The sequence below is a fragment of the Pleurodeles waltl genome, chromosome 3_1 (assembly GCF_031143425.1).
Source record: "Pleurodeles waltl isolate 20211129_DDA chromosome 3_1, aPleWal1.hap1.20221129, whole genome shotgun sequence".
In the NCBI taxonomy this organism is placed as follows: Eukaryota; Metazoa; Chordata; class Amphibia; order Caudata; family Salamandridae; genus Pleurodeles; species Pleurodeles waltl.
In genome coordinates this window covers 467,805,347-467,824,217 of record NC_090440.1, presented here as the reverse complement: position 1 = coordinate 467,824,217, position 18,871 = coordinate 467,805,347, and the positions used below count along the sequence as shown (strand labels likewise).

The window sequence follows — 18,871 nt, the reverse complement described above, 5'->3', positions numbered from 1 at the left end:
CCTAGAGTAATACACTTGATTCATTCATCGTAGCTCAATTTAATTATCAGTCTGTTGTTGAATGTGCAGCTATATGTACTTCTGGAGAGTTGTTTTTGGTAAGAGCAAAAAATAAAACACACATTCATTTGTAAAATAAACGGATTTACAAATCAGTCTTAAAATTTGGTTGATCTCAAATAACGAAGAATCCCTCTCCATTCTGAATATGAGTTTTCCATTGGATTTACATTTTTTTTTTAAATTCAGGAACGTAATCTCTTATTTAGAATTTTAAATTACTGTCTTACTTAATAGAATCAGACTGTACATTAAAGTTTCTCTATATATTCCTGACTCCACCCTCAGATTTTGATACGGAATGGAAAGTCCATTCACTTTAATAATTGTGGTACACTGTTAAGCTGCCTATATGGACATGTTTCAAACTATGTTGAGCAAGCACTTTTTTATAGCTCAGTTACACTGTTAAATTAGTGACAAAAACAAGTGGTAGCAATATTACAGCTTAATGGCATTCCATCAATATTTAGCACTTTATTTCATGACAAAATAGGCCCGATATTTCTTTAGCACAAATGGCAAAGCAAGGAAATGGTTATACGAATTGGGATAGAACTCTGATACATTTTACTCTACAAGGTTTCCCAATGCAGTTAAGTGCACCATCTCCTTTCTTATTTCTATAACTTCCTGGATGTAAGATTGTTTTTTAAGAAACCTATCACTTTATACCTACAAGGTAAACTCAAACCTCTGATATTCAGAAAACGAATTATTGTGTGTAACATTTATTCAGTTTTCTTAACTTATATTTCTCTTATTTTTGTTGTTTGACTATTTTTGAAAAATAGTTTACTTAATGAACATAAATATCTGGCATTTTAACCACTTCGCTGCCAGGCCTTTTCCCCCTCCTGTGCCAGGCCTTTTTTTGCCTATTTGGGGCAGTTTGCGCTTAGGCCCGCATAACTTTTTGTCCACATAAGCTAACCAAGCCAAATTTGCGTCCTTTTTTTCCAACATCCTAGGGATTCTGGAGGTACCCAGACTTTGTGGGTTCCCCTGAAAGAGGCCAAGAAATTGGCCAAAATACAGGGAAATTTTTTTTTTTTTCAAAAAAATTGGAAAAAGTGGCTGCAGAAGAAGGCTTGTGGTTTTTCCCCTGAAAATGGCATCAACAAAGGGTTTGCGGTGCTAAACTCAGCAGCTTCCCAGCTTTCAGGAACAGGCAGACTTGAATCCGAAAACCCAATTTTTCAACACAATTTTGGCATTTTACTGGGGCATACCCCATTTGTGCAATTTTTTGTGCTTTCAGCCTCCTTCCAGTCAGTGACAGGAATGGTCATGAAACCAATGCTGGATCCCAGAAACCTAAACATTTCTGAAAAGTAGACAAAATTCTGAATTCAGCAAGGGGTCATTTGTGTAGATCCTACAAGGGTTTCCTACAGAAAATAACAGCTGAAAAAGAAAAATATTGAAATTGAGGTGAAAAAAACATCAATTTTTCTCTACTTTTTACTCTGTAACTTTTCCCTGCAATGTCAGATTATCGAAAGCAATATACCGTTACGTCTGCTGGACTCCTCTGGTTGCGGGGATATATAGGGTTTGTAGGTTCATCAAGAACCCGAGGAACCCAGAGCCAATAAATGAGCTGCACCCTGCAGTGCGTTTTCATTCTATACCGGGTATACAGTAATTCATTTGCTGAAATATAAGGAGTAAAAAATAGCTATCAAGAAAACCTTTGCATTTCCAAAAAGGGCACAAGATAAGGTGTTGAGGAGCAGTGGTTATTTGCACATCTCTGAATTCCGGGGTGACCATAGTAGCACGTGAATTACATGGAATTTCTCAAATAGATGTCTTTTTTACACACACCCCTATATTTGGAAGGAATAAATGTAGAGAAAGACAAGGGGCAATAACACTTGTTTTGCTATTCTATGTTCCCCCAAGTCTCCCGATAAAAATGATACCTCACTTGTTTGGGTAGGCCTAGCGCCCGCGACAGGATATGCCCCAAAACACAACGTGGACACATCACAGAAAACAGAGCTGTTTTTAGCAAAGTGACTACCTGTAGATTTTGGCCTCTAGCTCAGCCGCCACCTAGGGAAACCTACCAAACCTGTGCATTTCTGAAAACTAGAGACCTAGGGGAATCCAAGGAGGGGTGACTTGTGTGGCTCGGACCAGGTTCTGTTACCCAGAATCCTTTGCAAACCTCAAAATTTGGCTAAAAAAACACATGTTCCTCACATTTCTGTGGCAGAAAGTTCTGGAATCTGAGAGGAGCGACAAATTTCCTTCCACCCAGCATTCCCCCACGTCTCCCGATAAAAATGATACCTCACTTGTGTGGGTAGGCCTAGCGCCCGCGACAGGATATGCCCCAAAACACAACCTGGACACATCACAGAAAACAGAGCTGTTTTTAGCAAAGTGACTACCTGTAGATTTTGGCCTCTAGCTCAGCCGCCACCTAGGGAAACCTACCAAACCTATGCATTTCTGAAAACTAGAGACCTAGGGGAATCCAAGGAGGGGTGACTTGTGTGGCTCGGACCAGGTTCTGTTACCCAGAATCCTTTGCAAACCTCAAAATTTGGCTAAAAAAACACATGTTCCTCACATTTCTGTGGCAGAAAGTTCTGGAATCTGAGAGGAGCCACAAATTTCCTTCCACCCAGCGTTCCCCCACGTCTCCCGATAAAAATGATACCTCACTTGTGTGGGTAGGCCTAGCGCCCGCGACAGGATATGCCCCAAAACACAACGTGGACATATCACAGAAAACAGAGCTGTTTTTAGCAAAGTGACTACCTGTAGATTTTGGCCTCTAGCTCAGCCGCCACCTAGGGAAACCTACCAAACCTATGCATTTCTGAAAACTAGAGACCTAGGGGAATCCAAGGAGGGGTGAATTGTGTGGCTCGGACCATGTTCTGTTACCCAGAATCCTTTGCAAACCTCAAAATTTGGCTAAAAAAACACATGTTCCTCACATTTCTGTGGCAGAAAGTTCTGGAATCTGAGAGGAGCCACAAATTTCCTTCCACCCAGCGTTCCCCCACGTCTCCCGATAAAAATGATACCTCACTTGTGTGGGTAGGCCTAGCGCCCGCGACAGGATATGCCCCAAAACACAACGTGGACATATCACAGAAAACAGAGCTGTTTTTAGCAAAGTGACTACCTGTAGATTTTGGCCTCTAGCTCAGCCACCACCTAGGGAAACCTACCAAACCTGTGCATTTCTGAAAACTAGAGACCTAGGGGAATCCAAGGAGGGGTGACTTGCGGGGCTCGGACCAGGTTCTGTTACCCAGAATCCTTTGCAAACCTCAAAATTTGGCTAAAAAAACACATGTCCCTCACATTTCTGTGGCAGAAAGTTCTGGAATCTGAGAGGAGCTACAAATTTCCTTCCACCCAGCGTTCCCCCAAGTCTCCCGATAAAAATGATACCTCACTTGCGTGGGTAGGCCTAGCGCCGGCGACAGGAAACACCCCAAAGCGCAACGTGGACACATCCTAAATTTTGGAAAAAAACAGAGGTGTTTTTTGCGAAGTGCCTACCTGTAGATTTTGGCCTCTAGCTCAGCCGGCACCTAGGGAAACCTACCAAACCTGTGCATTTCTGAAAACTAGAGACTTAGGGGAATCCAAGGAGGGGTGACTTGCGGGGCTCGGACCAGGTTCTGTTACCCAGAATGCTTTGCAAACCTAAAAATTTGGCTAAAAATACACATGTTACTCACATTTCTGTGGCAGAAAGCTCTGGAATCTGAGAGGAGCTACAAATTTCCTTCCACCCAGCGTTCCCCCAAGTCTCCCGATAAAAATGATACCTCACTTGCGTGGGTAGGCCTAGCGCCGGCGACAGGAAACACCCCAAAGCGCAACGTGGACACATCCTAAATTTTGGAAAAAAACAGAGGTGTTTTTTGCGAAGTGCCTACCTGTAGATTTTGGCCTCTAGCTCAGCCGGCACCTAGGGAAACCTACCAAACCTGTGCATTTCTGAAAACTAGAGACCTAGGGGAATCCAAGGAGGGGTGACTTGCGGGGCTCGGACCAGGTTCTGTTACCCAGAATCCTTTGCAAACCTCAAAATTTGGCTAAAAATACACGTTACTCACATTTCTGTGGCAGAAAGTTCTGGAATCTGAGAGGAGCCACAAATTTCCTTCTACCCAGCGTTCCCCCAAGTCTCCCGATAAAAATGATACATCACTTGTGTGGGTAGGACTAGCGCCCACGAAAGGAAAGGGCCCAAAACACAACGTGGACACATCACATTTTTTTATAAAAAGCAGTGCCTACCTGTGGATTTTGGCCTGTAGCTCAGCCGACACCTGAGGAAACCTAGCAAACCAGTGCATTTTTGAAAACTAGAAACCCAGGGGAATCCAAGATGGGGTGACTTGCGGGGCTCTGACCAGGTTATGTTACCCAGAATCCTTTGCAAACATCAAAATTTGGCCCAAAAAACACTTTTTCCTCATTTCGGTGACAGAAAGTTCTGGAATCTGAGAGGAGCCACAAATGTCCTTCCACCCAGCGTTCCCCTAAGTCTCTCGATAAAAATGGTACATCACTTCTGTGGGTAGGCCTAGCGCCCACAAAAGGAAATGGCCCAAAACACAACGTGGACACAACATATTTTTTCACAGAAAACAGAGGTGTTTTTTGCAAGGTGCCTACCTGTGGTGTTTGGCCTGTAGCTCAGCCGGCCCCAGGGGGGGGGGGGCAGAAATGCCCTAAAATAAATTTGCCCCCCCAACCCCCACCCTCCCCCGCCGGGAGCGACCCTTGCCTACGGGGTCGCTCCCCCTGCGTGACATTGGCACCAAAAAACAAATCCCCGGTGCCTAGTGGTTTCTGCCCCCTTGGGGGCAGGTTGACCTAAACTCAGCCAATCTGCCCCCAAGGGGGGCAGAAATGTCCTAAATACAATTTGTCCCCCAGGGGAGCGACTTTTGCCTGATGGGTCGCTCCCCATCTCTAAAAAAAAAAAAACAAAGAAAAAAAAAAAGAAAAAAAAGAAAAATTCCCCTGGCGCCTAGAGGTTTCTGCCCCCCCCCCCCGGGGGCAGAAATGGCCTAAAATAAATTTGCCCCCCCAACATCCACCCCCCCCCCCCCGGGAGCGACCCTTGCCTACGGGGTCGCCCCTGCGTGACATTGGCGCCAAAAAACAAATCCCCAGTGCCTAGTGGTTTCTGCCCCCTTGGGGGCAGATTGACCTAAAATTGGCCAATCTGCCCCCAGGGGGGCAGAAATGGTCTAAATACAATTTGCCCCCCCAGGGGAGCGACCCTTGCCTGATGGGTCGCTCCCCATCTCTAAAAAAAGGAAACAAAAAAAAAAAAAAACACAAAAAAACAAATTGCCCTGGCGCCTAGAGTGTTCTGCCCCCCCCCGGGGGGCAGAAATGGCCTAAAATAAATTTGCCCCCCCAACACCCACCCCCCCCCGGGAGCGACCCTTGCCTACGGGGTCGCCCCTGTGTGACATTGGCGCCAAAAAACAAATCCCCGGTGCCTAGTGGTTTCTGCCCCCTTGGGGGCAGATTGACCTAAAATTGGCCAATCTGCCCCCAGGGGGGCAGAAATGGTCTAAATACAATTTGCCCCCCCAGGGGAGCGACCCTTGCCTGATGGGTCGCTCCCCATCTCTAAAAAAAGAAACAAAAAAAAAAAAACACAAAAAAAAAATTGCCCTGGCGCCTAGAGTGTTCTGCCCCCCCCCCGGGGGGCAGTTCGGCCTAATAATAGGCCGATCTGTCCCCCGGGGGGGCAGAAATGGCCTAAAATAAATTTGCCCCCCCAACCCCCACCCCCCGCCCCCCGGGAGCGACCCTTGCCTACAGGGTCGCTCCCCCTGCGTGACATTGGCGCCAAAAAACAAATCCCCGGTGCCTAGTGGTTTCTGCCCCCTTGGGGGCAGATTGACCTAAAATCGACCAATCTGCCCCCAGGGGGGCAGAAATGGTCTAAATACAATTTGCCCCCCAGGGGAGCGACCCTTGCCTGATGGGTCGCTCCGCATCTCTAAAAAAAAGAAAGAACCAAAAAAAAAAACACAAAAAAAAAATTTGCCCTGGCGCCTAGAGGTTTCTTCCCCCCCTGGGGGCAGATCGGCCTAATAATAGGCCGATCTGCCCCCAGGGGGGGCAGAAATGGCCTAAAATAAATTGCCCTCCTCCCCAGGGAGCGACCCTTGCCTAAGGGGTCGCTCCCTTTGCGTGAAATTCACGCAAAGAAAAAACTCCCTGGTGTCTAGTGGTTTCTACCCCCCTTGTTGGGGGCAGATTGGCCTCATCAAAATAGGCCAATCTGCCCCCAAGGGAGGCAGAAATGGCCAAAATATAATTTTCCCCCAAGGGGAGCGACCCTTGCCTAAGGGGTCGCTCCCCACCAAAAAAAAAAAACAAATGAAACAAAAAAAAAAAAAATGGTCCCTGGTGCCTAGAGGTTTCTGCCCCCCCTGGGGGCAGATCGGCCTAATAGTAGGCCGATCTGCCCCCAGGGGGGGCAGAAAAGGCCTTCCCAAAAATATGCCCCCCCTGGGAGCGACCCTTGCCCAAGGGGTCGCTCCCTTTTGTCAATAACAATAATAAAAATAAAAAAAACCCTGGTGTCTAGTGGTTTCTACCCCCCTTGGGGGCAGATTGGCCTCATCAAAATAGGCCAATCTGCCCCCAAGGGGGGCAGAAATGGCCAAAATATAATTTTCCCCCAAGGGGAGCGACCCTTGCCTAAGGGGTCGCTCCCCACCTCAATAAAAAAAAATGAAAAAAAAAAAAAAAAATGGTCCCTGGTGCCTAGAGGTTTCTGCCCCCAGGGGGGCAGAAAAGGCCTTTTCAAAAAAATGCCCCCCCTGGGAGCGACCCTTGCCCAAGGGGTCGCTCCCTTTGGTCAATTTCAATGAAAAAAAAAAAAATCCCTGGTGTCTAGTGGGGTTTCAAAAGCCGGATTGCAAGCAATCCGGCTTTTGAAACCCTCGGAGGGACTTCAAAGGGAAGGAAATACTTTTCCTTCCCTTTGAAGCCCGTCCGGGCCTCCCAAGTGATTGAAAAAGAAATGCTTTTGCATTTCTTTTTCAATCGCGCTGGAAGCAGAGCTTCCAGCGCGACTAGGGAGGCCCCTGTGACAAATCAGCGCGCGCTCGCGCGCTGACGTCACAGGGGGGGGTGGGGGGGGTCGGGGGTGGAAGGGGAAGGGATTCCCCGGTCAGCCCTGACCTAGGGGGGTGGGGGGGCGGCCCTCGGGAGGAGCGCTAGCGCTTCTCCCGAGGGAAGCATTCAGGACGTAATGGTTACGTCCATGGCGCCACACGGGCGCTGCCATGGACGTAACCATTACGTCCGTGGCGGGGAAGGGGTTAATGACATCTTTTGCAGTGTACATGTTAAAAGGACCATTGTGGTGGTAATCTCTAAAGGAAGCAAAATAATCTTTATTTTTTCATTGTGCTTCATGAAGTTCCAGTGTTTTCCTTTCATTTATATCATTCTTAGCTTTATGCATACATAAATTAGTTCTTATGTATCTGGGATCGCCTCCACAAATTCACCAACTTTAGATTCAGAAATAAAAACATAAACTCACTTATGATTCATCATGAATCTTATGCTATTTTAGTTTTTATTTTTCTGTCTTCTTGTATCTGCTTGCCACTACTGCTCTGTAGTCACATGTGAAGGAAATGCTTCATCTTGATGTCTCTGCATTGAACATGTGCCGTGGTAGGGAAACAAAAATAAGAGATTAAGGTGCAGACAGCAAGATCATGCTGACAAAATAACTCAAGTGACTATTAATAACACATATATTTATCAGTGGTGCAAACTTAATAGATGGATTGACATTTTTTTAAATAGTTTAATAGCTCCTAATTCTGAATATATTGTACCATGACTCATTGTTTGTAAAATATTCAATAGCAAACATCATCATTGACTTTACTGTTTGTTCTTTGTTTTCTTTTTATGCCTTATAGCCCCTTTCAAATGGTCACTTTCCAGGTTTTACATTTTATTGCACTTTTATTCCCTAAAAACAAATGCAGGCCTTAACAGGTGTTTAACCTGTGGGGAGACGGTGGGCTTTGTATAAAGTCTTAACATAGGTAGTATTGATACAATCTCAGTTGACTTTCTTTATTAAATCTATCTGATATGGACTTCTAGTTGCAGATTCCTTACCTTGGAATTTTCCCCCAGGTGTCAGACTGGATCTGGAGATTTTTTCTTCGAGCAATTCTCCTGCGCCTCAGTACGTAGCTTCTGTCGACTTCCCGTGCATAGTTGCCATCGTAGTCGCCGTGATGACATCAGGAGTAGTCCATAGAGACTGCCTCAGTGCAGTGATGTCATTTCTTTTCTTTCTGCGCCACACGCTGATCTGGAGAGAGCTACCCCGGTCTCTTTTTGACCGACTTCGACCCTTTTGTCGAGTTTTGGAGAGTTTTTTGGCGCGTCAAGGGATGTCCCCGAAGACCGGTTTCATACCGTGCGAGGACTGTCACCACATGATGTCAGTGACTGATCAACATCAGGTCTGTTTATGGTGCCTGGAGCGAGACCTGGAGTTGTGCTCCGAGTTCTGGGCCATGCACCTGAAGGCCTTGAGGGAGCAGGTCCTCAAGCTTATGGCAGCCAGACACTTGACTCTGCGTAGGTCCCGGTCTTGCTTGAGTAGAAGGTCTTGAGACCGTTAGCAGAGCCACCACCATTTTTCTTCCTCGAAGTCTTTGGGTCAAGGTAAGAAGAAGTCGAAGAGATGCTGTCACCCTTCAATTTCACCCTGTCGCTTGGCTGATGCAACGCGAGAGGAGCGTTGACACTCAAGGCCTCCATCTTCGGAGCCTGCTTCTGGGTCTGCTCTGTGCTTCCCAGAGTTTCCGGGAGCTGGAGCGACCCCTGCCCAATTAAAGGAGTTTTATGAGGCCGTGCGCCTTATTTTTGGGCAGGTCGACCCCGATACGGCACCTTCGGGCCCAAGGGGTTTGGTCAGGAGGTCTTCGGGTTCCTCGCCTACAGCTCCGGCCACCTCCGGATCCGCTCTCCGATCTGCACCGGTCGTACCATTGAGGCCTTCCCCGGCGTTGGTTCGATTGTCGATTCTCCCGATGTCGGTGGTGCCCACCATTTACATCGGAACGGCATCAGCCGCCGCCACCTCCTTTTGTGATGAGGCCTATTCACCCCAGGTCAGATACTGAGGGGTCCCTGGACCCTTATGAATACCAGATGACCCTAACTTGGACTGGGCACAGGAGTTGGGCCAGGTCAGTGGCCTGGACACTTTTCCAGACACTGGCATGCTGTCTCCTACCGTGAGCTGCCTACTGTTCAGGTCAGGTCTAATCTCCTGACGGAGGCGCTTCAGCCAGGGGCTTCCACATCTGAGCCTCTTCTGTCATTCAATGAAGCCCTCCCCAATGTCCTATTGGATACTTGGTCTAGACCCAACACAGGGGCTCCTGTGAACAGGACTATCACGCGCTGCTATCGGCCCGTCCCGAACGACCCTAAATTCCTGTCTCTACACCCCACGCCAGAGAGCTTTGTCATCCAGGCATCCTCTTCCTCGGGTGCATTCCCTTCCGCACCTCTGGATAAGGAATCAAAAAGGTTGGAACAATTTGGGAAGAAGATGTTTTCTTCCTCCAGTCTTGCGCTGCGGTCAGTGAACACCAAATGCCTTTTGGGCCGCTATGCCCACTCTTCGAGGAATACAGTCGCGCAAGTTCAGCCACAGATACTTGAGGAGGCCTGTGCTATCGTCTCCCAAGCTGTCACCGATAGGAGAGATGCAGCAAAGTTCACAATCAGATGTGGGCTGGACATGACCGACTTTCTAGGTAGATCGGTTGCGGCAACGGTGGCCTTGACGCGCCACGCCTGGTTTCGACATCTGTTTTTTTGGGGGATGTCCAACAGTCTTATGGACATGCCCTTTGATGGCTCCTGTCTCTTTGGAGACAAGGAGGACTCAGCTTTGGACAGGTACAAGGACGCCCGAGCTATGGCTTGGCCCCTCAGCCTTACCAATGCCCATCGCCCACAACAGTCTGCCTTTTCCTGTCGCATCCCTATCCCAGCCACCGTGCATCCCATGCTGTTCAGTTGCTGCTTGGCCGGGGACGCATAATCCCATGTGGGCGTGGGACAGGGAACGAAAGTCTACCCAGTCCACCCCTCCCATGCTGCAGCCTCCAAACCCTCCTAGTCGGTCCCCTCACTCCGGGTTCAGTTGGCGGCAGGATTCACCATCACCTGCCCCACTGGGAATCTATCATTATGGATAGGTGGGTTTTGCAGATTGTTAGAAGGGGCTACTCCCTCCCCTTCGAATCTGCCCCACCAGCCATGCCTCCATCAGTCAGCTGTATTCCAAAGGATCATTTGACACTTCTGCACCAAGAATCTACGGCTCTCTTGGCCAAGGGAGCCATAGAGAAGGTCCCTGCACAAGATGTAGGTCATGGTTGTTATTCCCGCTACTTTCTGGTGCCCAAAAAAGACAAGGATTTACGTCCTATCCTAGACCTTCTGGACCTCAATCTCTTCCTCAATCTCTTCCTCAAGAAGAAGAAATTAAAAATGCTCACCCTGGCTCAGGTCCTCTCTTCCTTGGACCCGGAAGAGTAGCGTTGGACTTGCAGGGCGCTTATTTCCACATTCCCATCCTGCCTGTAAACAGATGTTACCTACGATTCGTAGTAGGTCCAGAGCACTTTCAAGTTACCGTGCTTATGAAAGTGATGGCTGTGGTTGCAGCTCATCTGCGCAGTTTGGGGGTTTCATTTTTCCCTACCTCAACAACTGGCTTTTGAAGGTGGACTCGCCCCAGAAAGTCGGCTCCCACCTTCAGACTATGGTGAGCCTCCTACACACTCTGGGGTTTACTAAAAATGTGCCGAAGTCACCTGACTCCCTCTCAGACGCTCCTTTTCATTGGCGCTGTTCTGGACACAGTGCAGTTTCGGACCTATCCTCTGGAAAAGCGATTCCAAGATATCAATGCTATGATTCCGATCTTTCAGCCTCTGTCTTGGGTTTCGGTGAGACTGACTCTGAGGCTGCTGGGCTTCATGGCCTCCTGCATCATGCTAGTGACACATGCCAGATGGGATATACGGGCTCTGTAGTGGGGCTTGAAGTTCCAGTGGGCGCAGTCTCAGGGAAATCTCTCCGACATGGTCCAGATCTTGGAGAGGACTGCGAAAGACCTGCGGTGGTGGCTTTCGAATCTGCATTGGGTCCACGGCCGATCCCGCTCCCTTCCTCAGCCAGATCTCCCCATAGTGACAGATGCATCTCTTCTGGGATGGGGTGGCCACATGGGAGAGGTGGAGATCAGAGGCCTCTGGTCTCTGACGGAGTCTGGGCTCCAGATCAATCTTCTGGAGCTCTGGGCGATGAGGCTTGTGCTGAAAGCATTTCTTCCCTCTCTCAAAGGGAAAGTAGTGCAAGAGTTCACGTACAATACTATCGCCATGTGGTACTGCAATATACAGGGTGGAGTACATTCCTGGAACCTTTGTCAGGAGGTACTACGCCTCTGGACATGGCTGGAACATCAGGACATTACCCTGGTGGTTCAACATCTAGCAGTCTCTTTAAACGCCAGAGCAGACAGTCAGCCGTCGATGCATGCATAGCCAATTACGAACGGCATCTCCATCCGGAGGTGGTGCAAGGTCTTTTTCAGCAGTGGGGAGAGCCTTGGTTAGATCTGTTCGCCTCCGCAGAGAACGTGCAATGTCAGCTGTATTGCATGTTGACTTTGCAAGGCAGCACTCCCCTGAAGATGCTCTTAGTCTTGAGTGGACCTCCGACCACCTTTATGCCTTTCCACCTATACCACTTCTGCCCAGAGTTCTCAAGAAGAACAGCAACGACCGGGTCCAAGTTATCTTGGTGGCTCGGATTGGGCACGGAGAGTATGGTATCCCGAGCTATTGAGCATGTCCACAGATCCTCCACTCAGACTGCCTGTTCGAGAGGATCTTCTGTCGCAGCAGCAGGGAACGGTTCTCCACCCGAAGCGGTCTCTGCGTTCATGCGTGGAGATTGAGCAGCGGCAGTTGCCGGCTTTTGACCTTCCACCTGAAATCTGTGACGTTATCTTGGCAGCCAGGCGTCCCTCCACCAAAACGATTTAGGCCTGTTGTTGGCATAAATTTGTGGCATGGTGCAAAACAAATCTGTTGGCCCCCTCTCTCCTCCTCTTTCTGAGGTTCTTTTGTTCATTCTTTATTTAGCCCAGCAGTGCTCTATTTCAGCCTTTCTTAGGTTGCCTAATCAGCCTTCACTCTTTAAGTCTCCTATTGTCAATCGATTCCTTAGGGGTCTCACCCGTTTGTTTCCTCCCCATCCATTTTTCATGCCTCAGTGGGACCTCAATCTTGTACTTAACTTTGTTAATGTGTACTCCCTTTGAGCTGATGCACAATTGTCCATTACAGCTCCTTACTTTCAAGACTGTTTTTCTTGTTGCCATCACTTCTGCTTGCAGAAGCAAAGAGCTTCAGGCTCTTTCTTCAAAGCTTCCATACTTGTCTGTTCACCCTGACAAAGTGGTGTTGCGCACTAAGGCTTCCTTCCTTCCCAAGGTCGTTACACCTTTTCATGTAGGCCAATCCATCACCTTGCCTACTTTTTACGTACCTCAACATCATTCTTATGAGGAGGAGAGACTCCTCTGTCTGGATCCAAAAAGAGCGTTGGCTCTATCGCAATCGTACTAAAGATTTCAGGTGGACGATCAACTTTTTGTTGAATATGTGGGTGCGAAGAAAGGGAAGGCAGTACAAAAGCGCACCATCTCTCGATGGGTGCTTCTTTGCATCAAAATGTGCTACACTTTGGCCCAGCAGCAACTCCCTGAGGGCTTGCCTGCTCATTTCATCAAGATGACTGCTGCTTCCACTGCGTTAGCACGCAGAGTTCCTGCCCTGGATATCTGCCAGACAGCTACTTGGGCATCGTTGCACATGTTTGCTAAACATTACTGCTAAACATTACTGTCGGGACAGCAACTTTGGTTATTCGCTCCTGCAGGACTTTCTAGTATGATCTTTGTTCGCAGCCCACCTCCGAGGTTGGCATTGCTTGGGTATCTATTCTAAGGTAATGAATCTGCAACTAGAAGTCTCTATCAGATGTACAAGTTACTTGCCTTTGGTAAAAATATATCTGGTAGAGACATATTCTAGTTGCAGATTCCTTACCGACCCACCCATCCTCCCTGCTTGCGAACTGATTTCTAGGTACAGGGCTTCCCCATTCAGGGCCTTAGCTCTGGCGCACCAATTTCAGTGTTTTTTTGCGGCTCTGCGCTTTGACGTGGAAAGTCATGAAAAGAAACGGACGTCACTGCGCTAAGGTAGTGTCAGTGTACTACTTCTGACGTCATCACAGTGACTACAACACCAACAATGCCCGCAGAGTCTACCAAACGCCACCTACCGACACACAAGGATATTGCTCGAAGAAAAAAATCTTGGGATCCAGTTTGGTGCCTGAGGGAAAATTCTAAGGTAAGAAATCTGCAACTAGAATATTTCTTTACCAGATATATTGTTAACGAAGGTAAGTAACTTGTACATTGGGTGCATTTCAGTTTTGCCATAAAATTTGCATGCTGCTGCTCTGCAGGCATGCCTTTCTATCATATTCTCAGAAGTACATTAATGCCCACTTTTAGTGTGTATGTGGATACATTTTAAAACTGTCATTCAGAAATGTATGTATGCCACACACACACATGGGTTAGCTACTTAAATATCTTACAATATAATTTTGTTCATCAGTATCTGATTGCAATATTTTGCACTTATGCAAAATATTTAACAATAAATTCTGTGGGTAAGGAGGTATTTTTGTTGCAAACTTTTACAGTTAGTTTTTTTATTCTATAGAAGCGGTCATCGTTGCAGGCCCGTGGCTTTTCATACTCTACTTCAGCCCTGTCACCTCCACTAACCAAATCAATGTCACTTGTGACAATACATCACCCAGGATTGGATAGTGAGTATACAGATTATTGCATTTACTGTTGGATCACCATTTATACGAGAGATTGTTCCTCTTTTAGTAATGACATTTACCATGCTTTTGCACATGTTTTATAGTTTCTGGTCTGTTTTTACCGCAACATTGTTATGTCATGCACTTCTCTTCAAGTGATATATATGTAAAACCATTTAAGATCATTGGTAATTTCAGATATCTGCACTAGGAAATTATTGGATGTGTATGTTGTTTTCTGACCATAATTTAAAGGAATCTCCATTATCTACTACAAAGCCCAGCATAAGTAAAATGCATATATGCAGTGCACAATTAGAGGGCCGGGCACTACGTAATCAAGGACTAGTGGATGAAAAAAGGCATGAGGGTAGAAGAAAGGCAGGATGAGGGGAATTAAAATGCATGCAAAAGGCATAGCAAGAGACGGGAGGGAAACTGGCAGAATAGAGCAACAGAAGGGAAAAATGTATTAAAACAAGGTTTTCAGGAATCTTCCTGAAATAGCTTAATTGGGTTGGGGTTTCACAAGTTACAGAGTTTAGCAGCACCTATGTAAACAGCCTTATTACCATAGATCAGCGTTCTCGTATTTTTGCAGCCACTAGTGTCCAGCTTTAAAGGCTACCCTATGGCATATAGGCTGTTGAAGAATGGACCTGAACTCTGGTGAAATGTGCTTGCCTCTGATTATGCCCAAACCCAGGCGAGCAGTGGCATTCTGTAACAAAAGAAGACGATAGAGTTTGCCAGGAGTGTCTAGATATACCAAGTTGGCATAATTTTGCCTAAATTGGACTAAGGCACTTACAACTGTCATATAATGATTGAAATAGATAACCTTTTTTGAGAATTTGGAGGTAGCTATATCAAAGCTACCACTGTTGCTAACTACAAGTTGAATGGCAAGTGTGAATCTATAATGACATAACTTCTGCTGGTGTGAGTGGGAACGCACTTTTGACCTACTGTTTTTCTGCAGCTTCAGACTAGATTCTCTACGAGCTTTCTTGAAAAGGGCATAAGAGAACTAGGATGAAAGGAGTTTAAATCCTGCTTATTAGAGCAGATTTCCAGGCTTGAGGTAAAATTCCATTAGTTAGGGAGCCTTTAAAGGTATTTTTGCAAAATTTGAAAAAGTTATTTAATGTACCTAGCTGGACACATTTTTGGGGGAAGTTAATCGGAGGCAACCATAAAAACACAACTAGCTGAGCACCAGTTATGAGAAAAAAGGTGTCAAACACTGCATCTGATTACCCATGTAAATACATGCTCCAAATATCATGAAGCATGTTATGTTGTCTCTGGCTTCCTGTTGTGACTGGACACTAGACTGGGCTGCCTGTGGATTCTGTAGCATAGTTATATGAACTAGTTTCATGGAAAAATGTATGTCATAACTGACTCATTCAGCAGGTTATAGATCTTTAAGCACGGAGATGAGCAGCAGTTATATTTTGTATTGTGGCATTACAGAGTTTCCTCTAAGGCAGAAGAGACAATGCTGTTAAAGCATGTTGGGGACCCACTTGAGTAGAGAAAAGGTCGGGTGCTAAAAAACGGTTGACACTGTGGGAACCACAGTGTCGTGGTAGAAATGCTTTCAGTTGTGTGAAGAAAGAGCACCTGGTAGACTTTAGGATAGTAGTTTAGGTGGAATAATGATAATAAAAAGGACCCCAAAATAATCAGTCCAAATGAAAGATTATCTAACAAGAAGTGAAGCACCAGCCCAGAGGAGGCACCCTGCTTGACATGCTTGTTCAGCTTTTAGTAGTCTTAGTTAAAAACTACAAGCTTATTTGAGCAAACTAAAAATCTGTGCTGGATGCGGCCTAGAACCAAAGGCTTAAGTTGGCCAGTCAATTCAGATTGTTTTTATGTAATGCTAACATTGTGACTCATTGACTAATGATGTCTAATTGAAAATTGTGGCTGTTTGAAAACTATAGGCTAAAGCAAAGTTAAAAGTGACATTGCTGATACTGCAGGATAGCACTAATGTGTGCTGTTTTCAACCATCACCACTGTTGTTTCAATTGCACAAATATCAGTGATTCTGTTCCTCTCTGACAATGATTTGTTCCTTCTGTGGTAGTGTCCTCTTGTTCATCTATCTGTGTGATGAGAAGGCTACTTTACACATAATATTGATTTACCTCTTGCCCTGTGTAGACCAAGCACATTGGTATGGTTCACACTAAAGACATACAAAGTCACTGTTGTGTATCATTGTAGTCCCACCTGCTATACACTTGTAACTAAAATCCATTTTGTTGGAAAGCCACCCATGATGTGTCTTTAGTTAGAATATTGACAAGAAGATTTTTTACAACATGAACCATACATGAAACATTTACATGCCATTGTCAACATGTTAAATGCATTACCAGTGAAGCATTTATTTTTTAGACACTGTTATGTTGCTTGTATTATATTTTGTATGTAATTTTGTGTGGAGATATCATTTTCCTAAGATTACTGTGTACGGTTGTAATATGATTTGTCATAAGATGAGATACTGTGTAATGTATTATACTGGAAAAAAATATTTTATATGAAAAATTTGATTGAAGAAAGTAATCCTTCTTGTGTAAGATAGTCCCTTAAATGTATCGCACCTTCTGATGCATGTCAAAACTTTTTAGATCTTACAATAAATGCTACCACCCCGACGCCGGTCTTGATGCCCCCGCTCCTGGCGTCACCATCCCCATTGTCATTGCCGACTCGACACAGAGTCGGATGGGTGTCGTGCAACGTCAACTTCTATGCCGGCATGAGCCTTGCTTCCTATGTCTGATCCTCAGCCCCTGTCTTTTGGGCTGGGTTATGGTGAGGAATGGGAGGGATCAATGGATCCTTTAGAATACCAGCTGCAAGATCCTATAAACTGGCTTGCAGACTTGGGTGTGGCCAATGGACTGGATACTTCTCCAGATACTGGCATGCTTTCTCCCACGACCGTGGCTTATTCCATGGTGGTGAGAAGAGCAACTGAGGTCTTGGACTTTGAGTTGCCTTTGTTTGCAGTCAGGAGTAACCTCCTGACTGTGGTGCTTCAACCTGGGGCTTCCATCTCAGAACCCATACTCCCCTTTAATGAAGCCCACACGGATGTCCTACTGGGTACCTGGTCCAAACCCAGCACAGGGGCTCCTGTGAACAGGACAATCCCCGCCGCTATCACTCTGCTCCAGGGAACCGAAGCTCTGACACAGTACCCTACCCCTGAGAGTTTGGTCATCCAAGCCTCCACTTCCCAGGGCGTTTTTCCTTCCACACCCCCAAATAGGTAATCCAATAGGTTGGATACACTTGGGAAGAAGTTTTTTTTTTCCTCCAGCCTAGAATTGCTGTCAGTGAACGCCACATGCCTTTTGTGCTGTTATTCCCACACACTGTGGGATTTGGTTGCGCAAGTGCTGACACCGGTCCCGGAGGAGGTGCGGGCTGTACTCTCTCAGGCAGCTGCTGATGGGAGGGAGGCAGCAAAGTTTAATATCAGATGTGGCCTGGACATGACCGACTCCCTGGGCAGAGCGATTTAATCAACAGTGCTACTGCCAGGTCCTTGGGAGTTGGTGTTCTACCCTTGAATGTACAAAAGAGTTTTGGATGGATGATCAACTCTTACGTCAGTTATGTGGGTGCAAGGAAAGGTTGAGCAGTGCAGAAGCGGACTATCTCCAGATGAGCCATATTGTACATTAAGATCTGCTACGCACTGGTCAAAGCAACTACTTTAGAGCTTGTGTACTCATTCTACTCGGGCAACAGCTGCGACCACTGCGTTAGCAGGTGGAGTTCCAGTCCTTGATATCAGTCAAGCCACAACTTGGGCATCCTTGCAAATGTTCACTAAACAGTACTACATAGACAGTCAGATCTGTAGGGACGGGTACTTTGCCCGTTCTGTCCTGCAGGACTTTCTGATATGGCACATTCTAGAACTACATTATATAGAAGTATATATTTAGTTTTCCCCACACATTTCACCAGACAGCCATAGTCTTTGAAATCACTACCACAAAAATATAAGAGCAACAGTGGTGGTACAGTAGCTTAGTTCAATTTACAAAGAAGCCTCTTGCCATAATTTCTGTAGCACGTAATGTTTTTATACAAAGCAAATTACTGGCACCAGTTTAGATGGCGACGGACGCTATAAATAATATCTAAAACAGACCTGCTCGGAATGCCATTAAGTGAACTCGGAATTACAGTAAGTAAACGGTCTTGCTCCTGGGAAAGTTTCTGTTAGACTCACTCAGGGAATAGAGTTTGACAGTAGATTAGCTACATTGCCAACGAATAATTAAAAAATACAGCCCTTTTTTCAATATGTCTGTGTCTGACTGCTTCCTTTTAATAATCCTTAAATGTGTTACTGTACTAGATTAAAGTATGGCAGACCTGTATAAAAATATACAGAACACCTGAGAAGGCATACTTTGCTGCAATGGCATTTGATTGGGCATCCATGCATACTCCTGCTGCTTGGAAAAAGGAAGACTTGAAACACTGTATGTTTTATTTCTACTGTGCCTTTTTAAACATCATTATTTTTTTTCGCTTTTATCAAATGTCATTTTATCACTTAAATCTGAGCATTTGTGCAAAAACTAGAGCTCTGCCTTTTCCACCTAGAACACAGCAATAAAGGCAATGTGCCCGATCCACAAACTGCATTTGGTACTACATAGAAAAGTACAGAAAAGCGTCAGTTACAAACCTGCAGGTGGAAATCTCCACCTCCGTCTCTCCTGTATTTTCTATGTGGAGATCTCCACTAAAGTATACTATTTTG

General features: G+C 46.0%; 1 protein-coding gene across 7 annotated transcripts in view; it reads left to right on the top strand.

Moving 5' to 3' along the window:
- AKAP13 (A-kinase anchoring protein 13) overlaps positions 1-18,871 on the top strand; it is a 1,053,268-nt gene that overhangs the window by 650,094 nt on the left and 384,303 nt on the right. For all 7 annotated transcript variants that reach the window (XM_069222739.1, XM_069222736.1, XM_069222738.1 and 4 more), the window contains one exon: positions 13,950-14,058. In XM_069222739.1, coding sequence (XP_069078840.1) covers positions 13,950-14,058 — 109 coding nt within the window. The remainder of the gene's footprint in view (positions 1-13,949; positions 14,059-18,871) is intronic.